The sequence below is a fragment of the Pteropus medius genome, unplaced genomic scaffold, assembly GCF_902729225.1.
Source record: "Pteropus medius unplaced genomic scaffold, Ma_sr-lr_union100, whole genome shotgun sequence".
NCBI lineage: Eukaryota > Metazoa > Chordata > Mammalia > Chiroptera > Pteropodidae > Pteropus > Pteropus medius.
The window spans coordinates 26477268-26499379 of record NW_024351730.1 but is presented as its reverse complement, the minus strand read 5'-3'; the positions used below and the strand labels follow the sequence as shown (position 1 = coordinate 26499379).

Below are 22112 nucleotides of genomic sequence, written 5' to 3'. Positions count from 1 at the left end.
AGTCAAAAATCCACATATAACTTTTGACTCCCCAAAAACTTAACCACTAATAGCCTACTGTTGACCAGAAGCTTTACCAATAATATAAACAGTTGATTAACAAATATTTTGTATGTTATAGGTATTATATACTATATTCTTATAATAAAGTAATCCAGAGAAAAGAAAATGTTACTGAGAAAATTATAAGGAAAATACATTTACAGTATTTATTGGAAAAGGTTCACATATATAAGTGGACCCTTGAAGTTTAAATCTATGTTGTTCAAGAGTGAACTGTATATATAACACTGTTACTATATTCATATAGTATATATCTATATGTAAATTGAAAGATAAATTATATCAGAAAATATATACATAAATTGGAGTTAAATAACATGAAATGCAAAATAAATAGTTCTAAATAGAGTCAGAGAAAGAGCTGAAAAGAAACAACCAGACCTTTAAATCAGCAGCCTCAGGGACAGTATCCAAGAAGACACATCACTGTCCTCGTGCTAATGTGAGCTCCACTAAGCATATCAGTGGCCTCACTGTGGTCCCATCTACTACTTACCTCAGACTGCCCTGTTCTATCATTATGATGGCAGCACACATTTCAAGGTTTGAGAGAGTAATGTCAGCTATTAGTCCTAAATGATTTAGAACACAAACTTTGGGGATAAAAAAAATTAGTTTTGCTTTGGAAATATAAAGAAGTATAAAGAAATGTAAACATTTGTCATTTGTAAAACCCTAGATAGGGTTTTGTGAATTTTGTGTGTGAAAATTTAAAAGAGACCAAGAAACTGGTGAAGCTTAAGTAGAAACAAAAAAACATATCACTCACCATTCTTTTTTGCAGTCATTAATAACATAACAATGAAAAGCCAAATTCTGCCACATTATTGGCAACCATCTTTACATCACTAAAAGGAATGATCTTATCATTGACAGATGCTAAGACTCAGTGGTTTGAATCACACCATGTGTTACAAATTAAAGGGCTAAAATCACAATAATGTTAATCTGGAACAGAATTGGAAAAAAACAGTCGTTAAGAGCTACAGGACTAATATTTAAAAGTAACTCCCATATAGCAGCCCAAAAAAGGCGTGCAGAAAATTAGATAACATATTAATCCCTGAGCAAGTCCAGGTCTGCTCTGCATAAATAGCTTTAAATGGAAAAAAGTATCCGTGATATGTTTCTATCTCTATTAAAGATATATAGTTTACAAATAGGAAAAGATATAAGCATATATACTAAACTGTTAACATTATTTGTATATGAGAGGTTAGGTTAAAGGGAACTTTTACTTTCTTAAACATCCATGTCTCTAAGTTTGGATTTTTATAAGGATAATTTACTACTATTCTTATAATCAGGAAAAATACGTAACTTTTTAACAAACAAAATAACTCTATTAAAAGAAATCATATTATAGTGTAATAGAAAACATATTGACCTGAAAATTGGTAGAACTGGGCTCAAAAAAAAATCAACACTGCCACTCACCAGCGATGAAATAGATGGTCATTAATATTGGTGCTGGTGCTGGTGCTGATAGTGGTTGCTGTTATAGCAACAAGGTTTTACAAACTGACTCCAAAAGGACCCCTTAAATTTGTCTAAGTCCTCTCTTCTGAGATTCAGCTTCTTTCATGTATATTGTATTCCAGCATTGCCCCCTATCGACTATATGTTGTATTACAGCCTGCTCAAATAGATGTTTGGTTTTTTTCCCATCAGTGATAGAGTAAAGCACACAGTAAAAATATCATACAATGGGCTTTAATCTTTACAAAATCTCCTAAAATCTTCCCCTAGGCTACAGCTAGAGAATGGGCAAGCAAAACTACTTGGGGTAAGATAACATATGTGTATCAAATGCTTGTCTCTGGAAAGTGAAAACTATCTATGGCCCTCACAGGGAGGCTCCCCAGCCAGTGACCCAGGAAAGCAGCCCATCTCTCTTTTCTTCTGCTAAATGGCTCCTCTAGACATGGGAAGCCCTGGATTCTAGTCTTGCATTCACCTCTAAATAGTGCAGCACCCAGGACAAGTCCTTTATCGATCTGTTTGGGAGAAATCCCAGGCGTATATGTAAAAGTGAGGCTGTCTTTTCTTGCTGTACTACATGAGGTCATGTAGAATAATTCATGCAGTTTCTTGAATTATTTCAGCAAACACTTAGCAAGTGACATAATGTACTAGATACTGTGCCAACAGGTGGACATAAATGAGATATGGCTGCTACCCTTAGTGTTCCACATAACTTAGTGTCTCAAATTGGTATATGGAAACAGAAGTAAAAGATGGACATTTTCGTTCATGGGTTCATTCTTTCATGTTAGTAGATAGGCCTTATCCTTAAGGAGCTTACTTATCAATATTTGGTTTATATGATTTACAAAAACAGAGGTGGAAGTTGAAATTTTTGTAAATCTTTTAGTGAGTCAACACATATTTATTGAGTATTTACTATATCCTATGCACTAGGCTCAATGCCAGGATACAAAGATGAAAACTACTTCCAAGAGGCTGATAGGAAACAAACAAATTAGAGCAATAAGTGCTCTGTGCTCTGTGACTGGTCAACCACCTCTTCCTAGAGGATTTGAGGGATTTGTCTCTGGGAAAGATACTGAATCAGTTCTTAAAAAATCATTTCTTGCTAGGTAAACAACAGAAGATAAAGGGGAAGGCCAGGAATACTTCTTGACAAATGGGATGGAGGTTAGTGGGGTGCAAAGGTAAGCAGGTCCGTACTGTTCTATGTTTAATTTAAAAGAAATATACTAGAATTTAGGGTTCCCTGAAGCTAGCAGTGGGGGCTTTATTAAATTCTGAAGATTCTCGGATCATCTTTAGTAACTAAAGGCTATAGGGGAAAACTTCAATTGAGAAGAAAAAATGGTCTACAGCCATGCTACAAGCCCAATCTGTCTGATCTTGGAAGCTAAGCAGGGTCGGGCCTGGTTAGTACTTGGATGGGAGACTACCTAGGAAAACCAGGTGTGGTAGGAATAAAAAATTTAAAAAATAAGGGATTGTAAACTGTCAAGGTCCTTGTAATCTGTGAGGTCAACCCAAGGGTTGTCTTGCCTAAAAAGAAAAAAAAAAGAATAAAAAATGTGGGAGAGCACAGAAGGTATCCCCAAGTGAAAAGGGATAGTAGCTGGAGCCTACGGCCCAAATCAAGACTTCCAATTTGTGCTCAGGGAAGTGCTAGCTCCTGAAAGCACTGTTTTTCAGTAGCTCTCAAACATTAGTAAGAGAAAAAGTCAATATGGTTTCTTGTAAATTCTCCCAAGAGTGTGGTTCTGCAGTTGGAAAAGAGGTAGGTCTAAGATATCACATTTTTTTTCCCTCAACAAATACCTCCTTAATTCAGATGTAGATGATCAACAGACTACACTATTTAGAGCTGTAACGAGGGTTCTCATAAAAGAGGTAAAAGTTCCAGGGCTCTGAGATCTGAAACACTAAGTGTTTCAAGTTACCAGAAAATGAGATGCTGTCATCGAATGTGACATACTGACTCACCCACCATAGCTACATACAGAGCTACGGAGCTAAAATTGTTTTGTGCATTTACCCAGAAGCATCAAGAAATTGATGTAGGCCTAGAAAGCGTTTTTGTAAATATCATAGGATAGGAATAAAGAAATTGCTAATTCTGGGCATGTTGTTAATTCTTTACTCTTCTATCCTGTGTCTGCAAGTTTCTGAATAGCTGTACTCTCAGCATCAGCTATCACCACACAGTGGGAAGAAAAGGTGAGGCCCAGGTGGAGGTAAGACCAATGAACTGTGCCTCTACACAAGACCAGACAAATCTGACCAGATAGTAATTTTCCTGAGCTCAAAGTCACCCTCCCATCTCTGAAAGAAAAAAAATAAATCAGAAATGAGATAGTGGTTCAAAATGAAGCACAGGAAATGGAACTTTTCATACATTTTCAAAAAATATTCTTTTGAAAAGAATATTTCAAAAAATATTCTTTATTTCAGTTTTCCTGAGGAAACAGGATAACAAATTGTATTCTTCTATGCTAAAAATAAAGCTGCAAAACCATTCAGTCTGTGAACTTAATCATCAGGTTTTCTATTAAAAAAAAAAAAACTTTTAAAATTTAACTTCGAATGGCCAGGCTAATTTATATTTAGGAACTTCAATTCAGATATAGATGATAAATTGATATATTTTTTTAACCTTAGCAAACCAACTTTAAAATCACTCGTTTGTCAGCCCTAGCTTAATGTAAGTCTCCAGTGAATGTCTCGAGGGGTAACATTCTGCAGGAAAAGAATGACATCTGCAGGAATTCTGTGTCATTACATGGTAGAATCTACCAGAACGCTAAAAATCAATTTGTCAGTGCACATTCAAAAGTTGCCTTGCCATATAATAAACTCTCAACAAATGGCTATTGTTGCTTGCATGATGGTGACAGTGGTATTATATGCTTTTACACTGAATATCTTGAAATTAAAAAACAAAAACAAAAAAGGCCCAAGGAAAAAAGGTGCCAGAGCTATTCAATGATTCAGATAATTGTTCTGTTTTTCATAGGAACCCTTCCAAACTGATGAGAAACTATCTTGTTTTTAAAGACTTCATAGAAGGAAATTCTACAACCTCCCACATCCGCCATGGCTGTACAATCTTAAGCAAACTCAGTTCAGTATGTAAATTCAGTATGAGGAGCTCTTCTATCTCTCATTTCAGAATAGACACCACTTCCCATTTTAGAACATGCATTCCTCATCTGTTCAATAAGCATCTGTTGTGTACCTACTGTGTTCCAGGCACTGTGTCATTTAGCTGTGTTCAGTGATGAACCAAATATATTTCCTGTCCTTGGAGAGTAAACAGTCTGCTGATCCTGCAAGACTTCAGGGTCCTTCGGCTTCCTTTTCTTCACTGTCTACCACCTTCTTTTCCAGGTCCTCATTCATTCTTTATAAATAGTTTATGCTAGGAACTTCTCATAATCTTCCTCTCTCCCAACAAAACTAACTGCCTGTGCTTCACTTTTTCGGTTACAATCTAGGTAGCAATTAGCTAATCTGATAAACTATTCCATGCCAGTTGTTAATGGATCACATCTCCAAGACAGTTTAAACTCATTTTAATGGGGTCTTTCTCAAAACACAATAGCATTTGGGACTTTGTGTTAAACTGATGAAGACAATATTCTGAGTTAGGCAGAGCCTTGTGGTGCAGCCCTACTTCACTCATGTGGTACATGGTCTTCCAGAGAACACAGCCAACTTTGATTTTTTGGTTTAATGCCACTGTTTAAACCTATTTCCTGATTAGCCCCAAAAGAGCTGAAGAACATATACCCAAACATCTTTCACTACAAAGTAGGTCCTTTAAATTCCTGATAAATTAAGTTTATTCTCATTCTTCTCTCTGCCATAAAGAGGCTTTCTACAAGTAATCTAAAACTTTCACTAAAAAATGCAAAATTATGTCAACTTGCATTTTTTGTCTATTCTGCATATTTTCCTAAATTTTGCACAGTAAATAGCCAGGTGATAAAGCTACCACTTCTCTTCCTTGATTGTATAACTTAAAATCAAATACAAGATGATTAATAACCTGCTATTCCTGTTTGTTGTAAGAGTCTCTCCCTCTTAAGTAGTTACTGACCTGTACCATTAGCCATTCTGCAAGTTGGTGTTTAGAATTCTGGGCCTTGGTGGTGATACTGTTCTTGAGAGCATTTAATTTCTAAAAAATATGTTAGTGTTCTTAAGAAATACAAATTTAGATACACGATTTCTTCCTTATTTGAACTGAACTGTAGTAAATGTACTTGCATTACTAAGAAATAAGAAGTCAAAAAATGAGAAGACAGGGTTTGTGTCCCAAGATGTCAACATTTTCAATGGGACATAAATTCATATGTATATATTATATGTAATATGTATGTTATATGATATATATCGTGTACATATATGACACATATCATATATGTATATATGTATATCATATATATTTATATATATGATCTTAAGAAGGCCCATTGGTAGACTTCCCCAAATTCCTTTGAATATTTCCTTGGATCTGATTAGTTTTTTACTTTCTGTTTCAAGTCTCCTGAACAAAGAGTGATTTGGAATAACCCCCTACAAACATAACCAAAATATATAAATAACCCTCAGAAACTTATTCCTCAGGAAATTTAAAATGCTACAGGAGAAAAGAACTGAACATTATTGATGCCTTTTCTATGGGAGACACTTTGTTTATTTGATCCTCTCAATAGCCCTATCAAGTCATGTAGGTTGTTTACAATGATTCTCATCTGGCAGATGAGACTATCAGGGCCAAGAAAGATTCTGTAACTTGCCATTAAGTGATATTGGTCAGATTCATCTTCATGTCTATCTGGGTATAGAGCACATGCTCCTTCCATGATACCTGAAGATTCTTATTCTAAGTACTGGATGTAAATCTCAAATGAAAAGATAGGCTTGGTATTGAAGTATGACAGTGCTACCAAGGCATGCACTCTGATGGAGAACCTTAAAACGGAATGTCATAATAGAACACCGTAAAAATAGAAAAATATTTTGAAAGGACTTGTGCTTATATATTTAATGTACATTAGTGATTAACAAATTACGTTTCTCATATGTGGGGGCTTTTAAGTATAATTTTCAAAGTGCAGCCATTTGGACATTAGACATTATAATGAAGTATCTGTATGACTGTGAGAAATCAGACCTCACTACTGCTAAAAATACAGTTTAGGCTAAAAAAAAAACCTGACTCCTAGAGTAATGAAGAAGCTTATCACATTTAAGCTTTATTGATTTCTTCTCTGTAGTATGTTTCAGTCTATTTAGAATATCATTCTGTGGCTAAAATGATTGGTTGTGCAATGAGTAAAAATAGATGTTTGATCCTAATATTCACTCTAAAGATTTAGATGTTAACACTATTTGTCATCCCTTTATTCATTAAAAATCAATTGTAAACTAGTTTGAGGTTCTATATAAAATCGAGCATGCAATTAATGTAGAGAGGAAACATGAGAACTAAACGTTAAATCAAGCTATATTCAGAGCCAGGCAACTCACAGATCAGCTCTAAGGCCAGACCATGAGGAAATCTACAGAACAAAGAAAGATTCCTGCTGAGTTTACTGACAAACCACTTACCCATACCATGAAGGGAAAGCAGACTCTTTAAGTCATACCCTACACAAAATAAACCCAACCATTCATTTCCTGTGGCCAGATAATATGGAACCTACAGAACAAAGGCTGGGGATTGCCAGCATGCCTTTCACTGTTGCATACCCATGCTTTTCACGGTACATACCCATACCATCAAAGGAAAATAGGTAAACGAAGTCTTTAAACTGTAATTCATAGAAATTAAGAATGATATATAAAATGAACTTCCTGAAAACTTGTGCTCTGTTTCTCTCTCTGTCTCTCTCTCTCTCTGCCTCTCCCACTCCCCTCCTCCTCTCCCTCTTCCTCTCTCTCATCCCTCATTATCCCTCTCAGTCTCTCGCAGTCCCTCCTTTCTCATTCTCTTTGAGAGGAGGCTATGTCTCCATTTGTGGAACGTTATCCCTTCTCTAATAAACTTTCCTTTGACTCTAACTCTGGTATGCAGTTAAATTCTTTCCTCCGTGCGATCAGGAACCCTTCCTCTCTCGTTGCAGTCCTTGAGTCTCTACTCGTGGAGATTCACCCTGTTCTGCATCACAATTACCATAGTATGATGACCCAACAATTGCATTTTGGGGCATTTATCTCGAAGAAATGAAAAATTATGTTTACACAAAATCTGTACACTAGTGTTCACAGCAGCTACATTTGTAATAGCCCAGAACTGGAAATAACGTAGATGTCCTCAACAGGTAACTGGTTAAACAAATGGTGGTGCATCCATACTATGGAATATTATTCATCAACAAAAAGGAATGAACCCATATATGCAACATCTTGGATGAATTTTCAAGGAATTATACTGAATGAAAAAAGCTAATTCCAAGAGGTTATGCAGTGTATGATTCAATTTATATAATATTTTTTATATAACTAAGTTCTATAAATGAAGAATAGATTAGTGGTTGTTCAGGGGTTAAGGAGTAGAAATAAAAATGAAGTGGGTATGGCTATAAAAGGACAACGAGAGTGATCCTTGTCATAACAGAAATATTCTGTATGTTGAACATAACAGTGTCAATATCATAGTTTTGATATTGTACTATAGTTTTTGCAAAATGTTATCATTGGGGGAAACTGGGTAAAGGGAACAATGATCTCTCTCTATTATTTCTTACAGGTGCATGTGAGTCTACAACGACCTCAAAATTGAAAGTTAAAAAAAAAAAAGGTACTTAACACCTAAGGCACTGGAATTACAAACAGAATAAAGACACTTTAAAGGACATTAAGTGCCTACTACAAAAAAGAAGGTAATTCCACTCTAGTGTGGTAACTTCAATTCTACAGTTTGCATAGATGCCAAAAGGACAAAGAAGAAAAGCACTGAATCTATAGCTGGGATAAGAGGAAACAGAAAGTTGCCCAGAAAAAAGTAATGCTGCAGCAGAGACTTGAGGAATTAGTATGAGTTATCCTGGCAAGGAGAGGAGAGGAAAGGGGGGAGGGGGAGGGCGCAGCAGGTGCAAAGGCAAGGAGATTGGAAATACTGTGGTGCATGCAGAAAACCATGAGTCATTTGGTTTGTCATGGGCGTAGTGTGTCAGGGAAGTGAAAGAGAGAAGACTCATCTCAATCCGAAGGTAAGGCTAGGTCCTGAAGGTATATTATTTTAAAGGGCTTGAAGAATATCCTATCAAGTATAGCTAGAGATTACAGGTTTGTCTGTCTCTGTGTCTGTTTGTTCGCAACAATAAATATGATTTAAGTTTTAAAGGGCATCAGATTGTGAGTTGATGTTGGGGATCAGAAGGAGCTAGTAAAATACACTAAGGATTTAAGCTACAGCAGTGACAATAGGAATGAAGAAAGAACTGGATTTGAGAAAATTAACAAAGACAGAATCCAACAGTATATGGTGATTGGTTGAATGTGAAAAGGGAAGATGACAGAAGAATTTGGGCATGATTCTGAATGGGCAGAACTGGGAAGCTGCTCACCAGCCCAGATATCACTAATCAATATAATTATTGATTATAATTATATAATTAATATAATTATTGATTAGTGATATCTTCTCAAATCAGATCTCTCAGGAGCCACTACTTACCCTTTGAAAGAGCAACTATGTACCTGAGACTATGAATCTAGAACAATCAAATGTTAAGAATTCTAATAAAACTAATGAACTTTAAATCTTAAAAAAAATCTTCCCAGCATATAAAGAGCATATGATTTATAAGAAAAAGAAAATTAGATTATCATCAGACTCTACAACAATGCTTTGTTATTGAAAATGTATTAACACTGGGATGTAAAGTACAAAATAGGGAATATAGTCTATAATATTGTAATAACTATATATGGTATCAGATGGGTACTAGACTTATCAGAGTGTTCACTTTGTAAGTTTTATAAATTTCTAATAACTATGTTGTATGCCTGAAACTAATATAATATTGTATGTCAATCATAATTGAAAAATAAAGTAATTTAAAGTTATTAACATATTTAAGACACTCACATAATGAACACTTAAGTCAAAGACATTAACTTTTAAGTAGGAAGGACTGAAACAAACTTTTATAAACATATAAGAACTCAGAGAGTATTGTTCCCACCAGCCTTTTCCAAGGAATTTCATAAAGAACAAGCAAGAGACAACTAAAAGTCATTACCATAAGGACTAGTAGTATTAAATATATAGCCACTTGTAGAACTAGATGAGGTTCAGAGAAAGAGTATAGTATATAATGGCTATATGATCTAATAGTGGAGATACAGTACAACTATAAAAACAAAAGGGGAGAAAGGAGAGAATGGGCATAGGATATGCAAAAAAAATAACTGTTTTCAGTAATCATAATTGGTGGTGGTAATACCAGTTGCAATTTAATATCGCATGTATAATGTGAGATAAATGGAATAAGTAATGTGATCTTATAATTTGATCATCCATGCATCCTTGATAACCAAGATTCTCAGTGAAAACCCCATAGGATGAAATTTAATTGGAAATATCACTGTGAACTCATATGGTATCTAATCTTTAAATAAAAATAATTCAACGAGTATACCTAGCACCCAGATTGTGGTTTTGAAATATTATTTTGCATTAAAGAAAACCAAAGTCATACTAGATTCCTAGGGCAGCTGTAACAAATTACCACAAACTTGGAGGCTTAAAAAACAACAAATATTTATTCTCTCACAGTTCTGGAGGCCAGACATCTGTAATCAAAGTATCAGCAGGATCATGCTCCCTCTGAAACTAGGGGAGAATAATTCTTTGTCTCTTCCAAGTTTCTGGTGCCTTCAGGTGCTCCTTGGTTTCTGGCAGCATAACTTTTATCTCTGCCCCATCTTCACATGGTCTTCTCTGTGTGTTTTTCAGCCTTATTCTCTTCTGTCTCTTATGAGGACACATGTCATTAGATTTAGGACCTAACCCAATCCAGGCTGAATTCATCTTGAAATCTTTAACTTAATTGCATCGCCAAAGACTTTTTCCAAATAAGGTCACATTTGCAGGTTCTGGGAGGGCATATATTGGTGGGGGCACCATTCAACCTTATGAAGTGTGACGTTTTCTCACACTTCATAACAAGGATTGCCTTTCCTCTAGTTTCTAATAACATTCCTCATTTCCTTCTGAGACTTCAGCAAAAGAAACTTTAACATTCACATTTCTACTAATATTCTGTTCATGACAATATATATACATTCTCTAAGATGACAGAAGCTTTCTATACTACACCGCCCTTTTCTTCCTTCTGAGATCTCGTCAGAATTGCCACTAACATCCATATTTCCACTGAGCACTTCCTCAAGGAAATCTAGGCTTTTCCTATCATTTTACGTCAGAATTCTTCTAGCCTCTCTCCATCACCCAATTCCAAAGCCCCATCCACATTCTTAGCTTTTGTTATATCAGCACCCCTCTTCCCAAAACCCAATCTGTATTATTTACCTACTGCTGCCACAAGTTTGGTGGCTTAAAACAATAGGAATTTGTTCTCTCGGGGTTCTGAGAGTCAGAAATTCTAAGTCTGTAGGGTAGGCCACTCTCACGCTGAAGGTTTTGAAGGAGAATCATTCTTTGTCTCTTTTAGCTTACTGTGGCTCCAGGGGTTCTATGGCTTGTAGTAACACACCTCCAATCTCTACCTCTGTCTTTGCATGGCCTTCTTCTGTGCTTGCATGTCTCCAATCTTCCTCTGCTTTCTTTTATAAGGACACCACCAGTCATTCAATTTAGAGCTCACCAAAATCCAGAATGATTTGGAAATCTTAAACCTAATTACATATGCAATGACCCTCTTTCCAGATAAAGTCACATTCAGAGGTACTAGTTAGGATTTGGACATATTTTTTTGAAGGCTATAGTTTATCCCACCACAAAAGTTTTTTGAGGAAATGATTGATTACAAATCTGGAGCAGTAAATGCACATGAGCCAGGACACACCAGACAGAAAAAAAGCTCTGAGAGACTACTAAGATCATGTCAGAAGAACTCAGAGGCCAACTTGAAGAGTCTCCCACTGATGGAAGATGAAACAATTTGAGCACCAAAGAAGACAAGAACTGCACTAAATTAAAAATGATCAAATATCTTTAAATTCATGAGTTCTAAGTAATTTTTTAATTGAATTAGTTACCTCATGAAGACAACAGGGAACCAAATCTATGTTAAAACCTAGATAAATAAAATGAAAGAATCAAGCATTTATCTTGCTTTTCCTATATGAACTGTACCACTAGATAACCAAATAGTAGTTGAGGCAATATATACTTATGAAAATTATTCCAGTTAACATTTAGAAACAAAATGATAGAATTTATTATCAGTATTTTGCAAACACCATGAATTAATGGATCTTGGCATTGAATATCAATGGCTGTAACATCAAGAAAGAACAAAAAACAGACATTATGTGCCTCCAGATGAAAAAAACACCTTACCATCTATTATCTTGCCAAGAGATCAAACAGGGGCCTTATTATGCCTCTGGATCCCATTGCCAATTTGCAGAAAATACAGAACAGAGCGACATATTGGGCTGTATCATGATTCTACAAACAGCAGAATCCAGACTATGAAACTCTATGAGTTCTTCCACAGATAAACTGTAAGCAATGAAAGGAATAGAGGAGAATCTCTACATTAAAAAAAGTACTCAAAAGATACACTGAGTTTTTAAAAAATGGGCAGACTAAAACTACCATGTCAAGGGATGAACACTTGAATAACCATCAAGAAACCCAAGGGGGTGACATTTATAATTAAAAGTCTAGACATTGCTTACTTTTTGAAGAAGGGTAAGACTATGCTACAGAACATGAAGGAGATACTGGAGTAGTTGGCAAAGTCCTACTTTTTTGTTATGGTTTAGTGTGTGTGTGTGTGTCTGTCTGTCTGTCTGTATGTATGTATGTATGTATTTTTATTTTATGATGAAGCTTTTTTTTTGTAAAGTGTCCACTGAGTTTAGCATTACTGACAAAAGAAGTTTCAATAAAACTATAGAACAAAAGTTAAATTGCAGTGAGATAAGAAACAAGAGAAGTTAGAAATGGAGACACAATAGAATACATAGATGTCAGATTATAATGTACACCTGAAAATTATATAATTGTATTAAGCAATGTTACCCCAATAAATTTAATAAAAAATAAATTAATTTAAAAAAAAAAGAAATGGAGACAATGTACACTACTGTTTCTACTGTTTCTAGACGTGTGGCTGGGGATGGAAGGAGAGAGAATTACAGTTTAGAATGATGTAGGGCAAAAAAGAGGTTTTCTCTTTTCTTTTTATGTGTTTGCTTTAAAATTAATAAGACTTGAATATGTTTGTGTGCCAAAGGGAAAGAAAAATAGAGAGGAGAATGTTGGAGATACATCAAGAGAAAGATAATTAACGAAGTAATATCCATGAGGAGAATAAAAGGAATATAACCTAGAAAATAGGTGGCAGGCTATATTTAAACAGGAGGTTTAAAGTGGTCATTTTGACTGAGCCAGAGGAAAGGAAAGGAGCTTTATTTGGAGTGAGCTTAGAGACAGAGGCCCAGCAGCAGAAAGTTAAAGACATTCCACTCTCTGATTTCTATTTTCTCTGAAAATAGGAAGGAGGTGATCTGCTAATGTAGGTGGCAGGTGGGGAACATGGGGTATCCAGCGAACACTTAAAATATCCAAAGTAGCATTGAAAGTTCCATAGAAATTGTAAACTGAATCTGTAGAGCTACCTACCAATCCATGCCATTTTGTCATTTTCTTTAGCAACTTGAGTGTAATGTATAGAATTAAAGAAGGTGTAGTTAAAGTAACTGTTGTTGTACATTTGTTTTTTCAGATCAGCATAATTAGGCAGAAGAGTTGAAATCATTGGTGAGGAACTGGTTGAGGTGATGGGGAAGAAAGGAAAGGAGGGTGCTAATAAAATGGGGCCAAGAGATGAGATATCTCCAGGGCTGAAGAGACTGAGTGAATAGGGATTTACAAATAAAAAACAGATTTAGGAGGAAAGATAATGAGGTCATTTTTAACATTTCAGGTTTCTATGTCCAATTTTACTTATGAATTCAGATATACAGAAAGGACATCTGGCCTGAAACTATAGATTTCTGAGGCATCAGCTTAAAGACAGTAACTGAAGCCATAAATTATATAGAGAGTAAAAATAGAATATTAAAAAAACTGAAGAAAGAATCAAGAAAAACACCCTGGTTTAAATGTGAAGTAGAGAAATAGCAGCTATCAAAGGCCCCTGAAATGGACAGGCCAGAGAGGTAAAAAAAAAAAATCCAGATGAGAGTTGTCCCAAAAGTCCAAAAAGAGAGTTGAAAGGAGGGAGTAGCCAAAATGTCAATGCTGCTGAAATTTGCAAAGACGACTGTCTAAAGGATGTTGTATTCGTGTTTGTTTTCTTATGTCTAGGAAATGTGTGGCACATAGTTCGAACTCAATAAATGTAAACTTCTATGTTGTATCCATTCTAATATCTGTGAGTCTCACTCCAACATGTTTGGAGTTGTAAAAAATGCAAAAAAGGTATACAAGAAGGGGGTGGGGAGGGGAAGGAAGGGAAGGAAGAGAAGGCAAGGGAAGGGGAAGGAAAAAGAAAAAGAAAAAATATCTCACTCACCTAAGTGCTCCATGCAGCCCTCAAGTCTCTCATTCCAGCTCACTGAAAATTATCCTATAAAACAAGGCACAATCCAAGTTTTCACAAACTGCATATACCTGTAAGATACAGAATGACTCACAGCAACATTAAAAATTCAGTTTCCTGGCTCTTGGGCCCACGTGAGAATGCAGGACTTTCAGCTCCTCTAGAACTTCCTCCCCACGCCCCACCAGCACAAGAGTCTCTTAAACCCAAGATGTGTCTCACAAGTGTTCATCGTGGGGCACAGCCATTTCCCCACTATCTCTTGCTGGATGGTTCAGCTATCCTTTTTATGTATCATTGAAGGACACTGAAGTCTCCTGCTAGAGGCCGCGGTTGATCTCCTACCTATCACCAGGTGCTGGAGCTCCTACAGGTGTTATTCCTTTACCAGGCATGCTGCTGAAGTCTTCTGTCAAGATCATGACCAAACAGCCAGAGCCCTCAAAGTGCCAAAATGCCATGGTTATCTGTGGGGAACTGTGCCTTCTCCCATTTGTGTTATCTGTTAGAGGTACCCCAAAGCAGTGTTGCTCATGCTTCCACTGTCTTACAGACCTGAACAGAAGAGCTCTTCCACTTTTTTTTTAACTCATAGAACTTTTTCGCTTTCTAGGATTCAGACAAGGATTGTTGCTATCACTCTTTTCATATTTATCCATTGACTTCATAAGTAGGGTTTTTTAGTGCTTAGTATTAAAGAGTGCTTAATTTAAAAATTAAACCATATAAATGAACTGGAGAGAACTGAAATGGGTTATAAATTATTGCAGTCAGTCCAGAAGTCATTTTGCAACAGGTTTCATGGGCATATTGTTGACAATCAAAGCAGCTGCCATTCTTAGTTCTTCACTCTAGTATCCCACCATTACCAAAAATCAGCTACTTTCTCTGTCTCTTATGATCTCTGGGCACCTTTCTACTCTCATGTCAAACACCAGGCTACAGGCTCTCTTTCCATACCTCCAGGTCAAATTCCCAAGAAAGAAACTGATTTTTCAAGCTAATTACTGTCACTCTTATATGGACATTTGTGTCAGGACATCTCATGGGCCACTGATTCATTTTTGGATCAGCAGCGGCCACAAAGAAATGACATGTGGTCCCAGCAAGAATACACGCAGAAGGAGCCTCTCAAAAGGCACTCTGAGGCATGAATTTCCTCCACTAGGAAATGAGAATTCCTGTACACAGTAAGCGCTCAAATATTAGTTTAGTTCTATAGCTCAAAGAAAAATGTTCAGTTCCTTTACATGACATTTAAGTCCACTGAGGATATATCTCAATTTATCTTTCCAGTTTTATCTATTAATATATCTTCCTTTGAACTCTAGTAATAGTTAACATTTATTGAGTGCTAACAATATGCCTGGCACTTTTCTAAGAGTATTACATGGATTCACTCATTTAATCCTCACAACACAAAGTACCATTATTATCCCTATTTTACAAATAAGAAAAGTGATACAATGAGGTTAAGTATTTGCACAAGTACTTGCACAGCTAGTAAATGGTTGAACAAGAATTCTAGAATGACTTCAAATCTCAGAACTTATTGCCTCTCAAATTTCGATATTACTAACATAATAACAACAAATAAATACGTACCATGATGATTATTGTATGCCAAACAACAGGCTAAGGGTTCTACATATATGGATGCAAAACTAACGTTTTGTCCTGTTGCTATTATAAATAAGCAATTGCATCATGATTCATAGCCAGAAACAAAACTATAACTTTGCCTCTAAGCACTGTATTAGCTGCACCCCAAGTTTTGTATGTTGTCTTTATCACTCAGTTCAGATTTTTCTCATTTCCATTGTGATTTCATTAATCCATTAAATATTAGGAGTGTTTTGTTTCAATTCCAGACATTTGAGGATTCTTAGTTTTCTTGTTTATTTCTAGCTTCATTCTATTGTGTTCGGAGAACATACTCTGAATGGTTTCAGTGTTCTGAACGTATTGGGCTTGCTTTATGGCTTAGTGGATGTTCGATTGGGTAAATGTTCCATGTGCCTCAGATTTCCTTTATTTCCAACTATTTCAAAGGACTGGCTTTGGTTTAGTAAACCTCGAAGTTCCCTTCTGGCATTAAGTGTGAGAGGTTTAAAGCATAAAGTCGCCAGTGAAGAGTTAGCTCTAGTTATTATTTTCCTTCCAGTTAAGTCTTCCCCTTGATTTTTCGAAATTTAACTATTGCTTCTAATTAAAAACAGAAAAAGAAAAAAAAAAAACAGTTGTATTCGCCTATACAGTTCTGTGCTTTTCTCACCGATAAATGGAGACGCTGGCCGCCGCGATCCCGCGGTGCTCGAGCGGCCCGAACGCCCCTGCGCGAGCCGCCAGCGCTGGTCCGCACCCGCGCCACCGCCCCAACCGAGGCGGCCCCGGCGGCAGCCGAGGGGCGGGGCCCGCCGCGGCGTGCTGACGTCAGAGAGGGCTGCGACACTGCCTGCCCGCCGCGGCGCTGACGGCGGTGGCCGGTAAGTGCACGGAGCCGGGCCTACGCAGCCGCGGGGCCGTAGGACCTCGCGCAGCGTCCGTGGGCTCCGGGGCGGGGGCTGCGGCCGCGAAGCCCCCTCCCCGGGGAGGCGGGGCCTGGGCGAGCTCCCCGGTTGGGGAGCGGCGGCCGTCCGGAAGGATGCATCAGAAGCTGCTGAAGAGTGCGCATTACATCGAGCTGGGCAGCTACCAGTATTGGCCAGTCCTGGTGCCCCGCGGCATCCGCCTCTACACCTACGAGCAGATCCCCGTGTCTCTCAAGGACAACCCGTACATCACCGACGGCTACCGGGCCTACCTTCCCTCCAGGCTGTGTATCAAAAGGTACAGTCTGGCTGCGTCCGCGGGCGCGCCTGGGGGAAGCGCCAGCGGCCCGACCTCCTCACCTACACCCTTTTTGTCTGATCTTCCTGGTGCTTTCTCCCGCTTTTCTCCGTGCCCCTCATATCCTCCTGCCCCATCTTTTTCACTCTTTTCTGCCACCTCTCCTCTCATTATCTTCCCTCCTCCGCCGTGGTATTTGATCCACGGAATAATGACAGTAGCAACGATCATAATTACCAGCTCTCCTATAGAGGCTTCACCGTTGTAAAAGAGTTTTTACATCCTTTATCCATTTGGTGCGTATTGGGATACACGTTAGAATTGACCCCACCGACAATGGTTGAGCCATATTTTCCCCTGCATATACGTAAGGTTTGTTTTAGAGCAGCCTTATGGAATTTCAGGTGTTTGGGGTCAGATAAATGCCTGTGTAATAGGAAACAAGTTCACATTGCCATATATGCGTATTTAGAAACCCCTGATTCATTCATTCGTCAGATACTATGGAGCTCCTGCTAGGTGTCAGACACTATACCAGGTCCTGCAGAGAACAGCAGACATGGCCCTTGTTCTCATGGCGGTACTAAAGTCTAGCCGGGGTGACACACAGTAAGGAGATAATTGCACTATTACATAATAACTGCTGTGAAAAACGCTGTGTAGGAAAAGCACTATACCAGACAAAGCCTATAACGGGCACACCCTGCACTAGAGCACTACAGAAGCATTTCTATGAAAGAGATTTCTTCATTATCTAAACCTTTAAAACCAAGAATCCTTTGAAAGCCTGAGTTAAAAAAAAAAAACTGAAAAATTAATGTTCTAATTCTCAAGCTAGCTTTCCGTTAAAACTCACTGTATGTACTTTAAGAGAACTGACATACAGATTTTGGTTAGCTCCAGGTCACTACTGAAAACCCCAGTGCTGGAATGTGGGCAGTTGAATTGTGCAAGCAGTAACCACATGTCTGATTATTGATCTTTTCAGCGTGGTTTTTCCCCAATTCCTTTGCCCTGCCTTGAAAGTGGTTCTGTGACTCACAGTCACAAGGTGACATTACTGTCCATCCCTTTTTGGCTTTAATGGAAGGCCCATAGGACTTCACAATTAGAAGCCTAAGTACTCCTTTCCTCCCTAGTGCCTCCTATGCATAAGTTATTTCACAAGAAATCAGAGCTGGGCCCTGCCATGGATGTGAAGTTCCTTAAGAATAGAGCAGGTAATGAATTGCCTTAAATATTTTATACCCACCTAGCTGTGGTCCTCTGCATTCTGATTTTAGAGTCCAAAACTTATGGATCAAGAAGTGAAATCTAGTCCTTTAGAACTTGGGCTATTGAGTCAAAACAAAAACAAAAACAAAAAACCTTGGATATCCAGATCTGCCACTTAAAAGCATGAGACCTTGAACAAAAGTTAACCTCTCTGAGCCTTATTTTCTCCATTTGTAAAAATAAGGGTGATCACAATAACTGCTTCAGAAAGTAATAAAGATTAAATGAGGCCCTACTTAGGGCCTAAGCACACAGTAAATGGTGATGTCATCATGATCATTGATTTCAGAGCTAAACAAATGATGATGATGATTGAGATGATTATTGATTTTGAAGCTGAACAGAGCATGGGCCTAATTTCTCATAGAATAAGAGTAGATCCTCTACTGGGGATCTACCTTATGCTCCCAAGTGTTCTTCCCACCAGCTTGGTTTTTTCCAGTGTCAGCTTTTGCTCTCTTTTTTTTAGCAATCAAGAGTGACCAGGACAGATTTTTGAATATAAGGAGAGGTTTTGTATGTCACAGCTGTTCTGCCAATACTTCGTTAGCTGGAACATGCTAAGATTGTGCCTTTTAGTTCACTTAATTGTGTTATACTGAGTTTCACAAAATGAAAAGTTCCAAGGCAATAGGCAGAGCATAATATTGATTGTCGAAACAGTCCTATTATTAGATATGTTCCCTCACGTTCCTGTACCCTACCCCCGACAATATAAGTAGTCTTTATACTTGATACTTGTACAGGATAAAGCCTGAAATTAATGATACAAGATTCACTTTATTTTTGATGATCATTTGATATGCTGTTTATGATGTGTGAAAATGGGAAAATGAGAACCATGGTAACTACTGCAAATTCAGTAGGTAAGAGTTATATGTTAATGCTTACTAATAAGGATTCTGAATCATTGAAAATCAAAGACCTTAGTTTAGAAAGATTAGATTTTTCAAGAGTATTTTAATCTTTATTCATGATGTCACCTTTCAATAAATCAGATGAGTTCTATCCACAGCTGGAGAAACATTTCACAAAATTAAGAAGCTGGAAGGGACTTACAGCAGCACTAATCCAGCTCTCTTGTTTTATAGATGAAGAAACTGAAGCCAGAGAGGTTAAATGCTTATGATCACAGAGCTAATTTATTATAGAGGGCGGAGGTGAAGGGACAGTGAGCCTCTTGACTCGTGTTCGGAGTGGTACACTCTACACAAACCTGTGCTGTTTTAACTACTTAAACTCGGACCAGTTAGTCAGTATTTTTAAAGAGGGAAAATAGTATTGATCTTAAAAGTAACCTCTTATTGTTGCTTATAAACTCATGCCACCTGGAAATTAGTTTGGTTTCAAAACAGCCACAGCAAAGTTGTTCTAGCATGCCTATCTAAAGGACATTTCCTGGATCAGTTTGTATTTATTCTCCCTCTCTCAAGTCCATTGAACTTTGCATTCACATCAAATAAATACTAAAAAGGTAGTTTAAGTTTGTGCCTAACCTAACACTTAAGTTTTCAGATACCTATTATTGAACATCAAAGTATGCTAATTAGTATCCAATTTTAATCTGCACTTTCATTTCTGTAGACATTTAGCATCTAATTTGAGCAAAATGCTGTGCTTAGAACAGTGGTGTCATAGAGATGAATGGTATCAGCTATGAGGTAGTTGATAGGCTGGAAGATGAGATGGAATTTGTACATAAATAACTAATCCAAGGAAGAAAATGGTAAATGTGATAATACAGTTGAACATCCCAAGATTAGTTGTGGAAAAATTTAAAGAAAGATTACTTAAACTGCATGGTATATCAAATTTAGAAAGACCAAGATTGGGTTAAGGGCATAAAGTAGCAAGTGTTAGGTAATCCAGAAAACTTGTCTCTAACCTTTTAAAAGCTGACAGTGAGCTAGCCACTATGAATCTGAGCTGCATGTTTTGTTTTGTTTTCCAGTTTGTTTATTTTATCTAACGAGACAGTAAACATCTGGAGTCATTTGCTGGGTTTCTTTCTCTTCTTCACACTGGGAATATATGACATGACATCTGTGTTACCTTCAGCAAGTGCTTCCAGAGAAGATTTTGTAATTTGTTCTATTTGTCTTTTCTGCTTCCAGGTAAGTCATTTCACAAACACTGTTATTGGTAAAGAGAGCTTTAGTCAGACAAGCTTGGGCAGGTAACCTTACTTCACACCCACTGCTTGCTTTAAAGAGCCCCAAAATAGCATATAGATTAGCTTATTCACTTTCATAACAGAATCACCAAAAGTATGTTTTATGAAAGTGTATTTGGATGCTATTATTAGAGTATATTAGAAATTCAATAAATTTTATACATTGAGAAAATTCTTTTGTTTCCTTTTCTCTTTTGAGACATCTCTGCTTTAAGATTAATATAAGGATAGGAATCTGTATATTTTCTGGCTGAAGTAGAATATTCTACTGTGAAGTAGAATATTCGTGTCTTGTTTGGGAAGACTTTTCATCTTTTTCCTTATTTATATGTCAGTGACTTTTGTATTTTTTTTCCATCTTAATTTTAATGTCTTGTTGGTATTGATGGTTTCTATTCCTTTAATGTTAATTTCCTTTGGTCTTTTTAGGCTCGCCTAGTTTCAGATACTTTCTAGTTTCTCCTCCTCTCTTCTTCTTGTATTTGTTAGCTCCTTAGCACCTTCATTTTACTTCAAGGATCTGTAATAGTGCCTTTAAAGTTACATTTAATAGTCCTGCAAACATAATTCTAAAGAAGAAAACAAATAACCAAAATCCTGTTGACATTTTTTTTTTATTTAAAAAAGTGCAGAAAGTACAGGAAAACATAAGAATGAAAAGAAAAAAGACGTCATCCCACTTCCTCCAAATACAGGCCAGTACTCCCTATAGTTAACCTGTTGCTACCCTGTTTGAAGAGTGAATCTGGAAGCCAAGTGCACAGATGTTGCTTTCATTATGACCTTCATCATTTGACTCAAGTTAAAATTTGGGGGGGAAAAAAATCTTTGGACTTAAATGACCAAGAAGCACAGGGGGAACATCTCCCTTCCCTTTTTTTCTAATTCTAGTTTCTGGAATATTTTAAATTTCTTTGAGGAAAAGAATACCCTGTATTTTTGTGGTGTTATTAGAAAATTACTTTTTCTTTAAGTATTTCTAAAAATATACTTTTTCTCCGGTTTAATTTTTGTCCTGATTGGAGCCTAAACATCTGTTGGAATCCATCTCTAGTTTTAAGATGAAAATAAATAAATTTTTTTATAGTTAAAATTTTAAATGTATCTGATCAGATTAAGATATTCTTAGCAATCATTAGTAAGCAAACTGATTTCTACTCCCCTGTTATACAGGTATTACCTGCTTGTAGAATCCCACATGTTTTCCTCTACCCCTAGGCCTGCCCTTTATCCCTTCAACACCGAGCAAGAGCTGATGTTAGTGCGGGGAATATATATTAATTTTCATATTGGTCTAAGAAAACAATACATTGCAAAACTATAAAAACGAAAAAATTATAGCAACTGTCAATGAAGAAACACCCAACATGTTACAGTGACATGCCCACAGTTATTCAGCAGGATGATAAAATCCCGTTCTCCTTACTGATAGTTCAGTGATTATTCTCTTACACACCGTATGACTTGCTAAAGATAAACGAGCACATCTTCCCTACTTAAAAATATCATTCCTGTTATTTTTATGAAATTAT

The 22112-nt window shown here is 37.0% G+C and overlaps 1 protein-coding gene across 7 annotated transcripts in view; it reads left to right on the top strand.

Moving 5' to 3' along the window:
* The first annotated feature begins 16741 nt into the window (after positions 1 to 16741).
* PAQR3 (progestin and adipoQ receptor family member 3) overlaps positions 16742 to 22112 on the top strand; it is a 32535-nt gene continuing 27164 nt past the window's right edge. For 3 of the 7 annotated variants that reach the window (XR_005649196.1, XM_039845541.1, XM_039845540.1), the window contains exons 1-2: positions 16765 to 17132; positions 20359 to 20521. Coding sequence is in view for 5 of the 7 variants with exons in the window: in XM_039845541.1 (XP_039701475.1) it covers positions 16948 to 17132; positions 20359 to 20521 (348 nt within the window). In the remaining 2 variants the exon portion in view is untranslated. Of the gene's footprint in view, positions 17133 to 20358; positions 20522 to 22112 lie in introns of those variants that run through there. The other 4 variants (XM_039845545.1, XM_039845542.1, XM_039845543.1 and 1 more) reach the window with 4 other exon arrangements.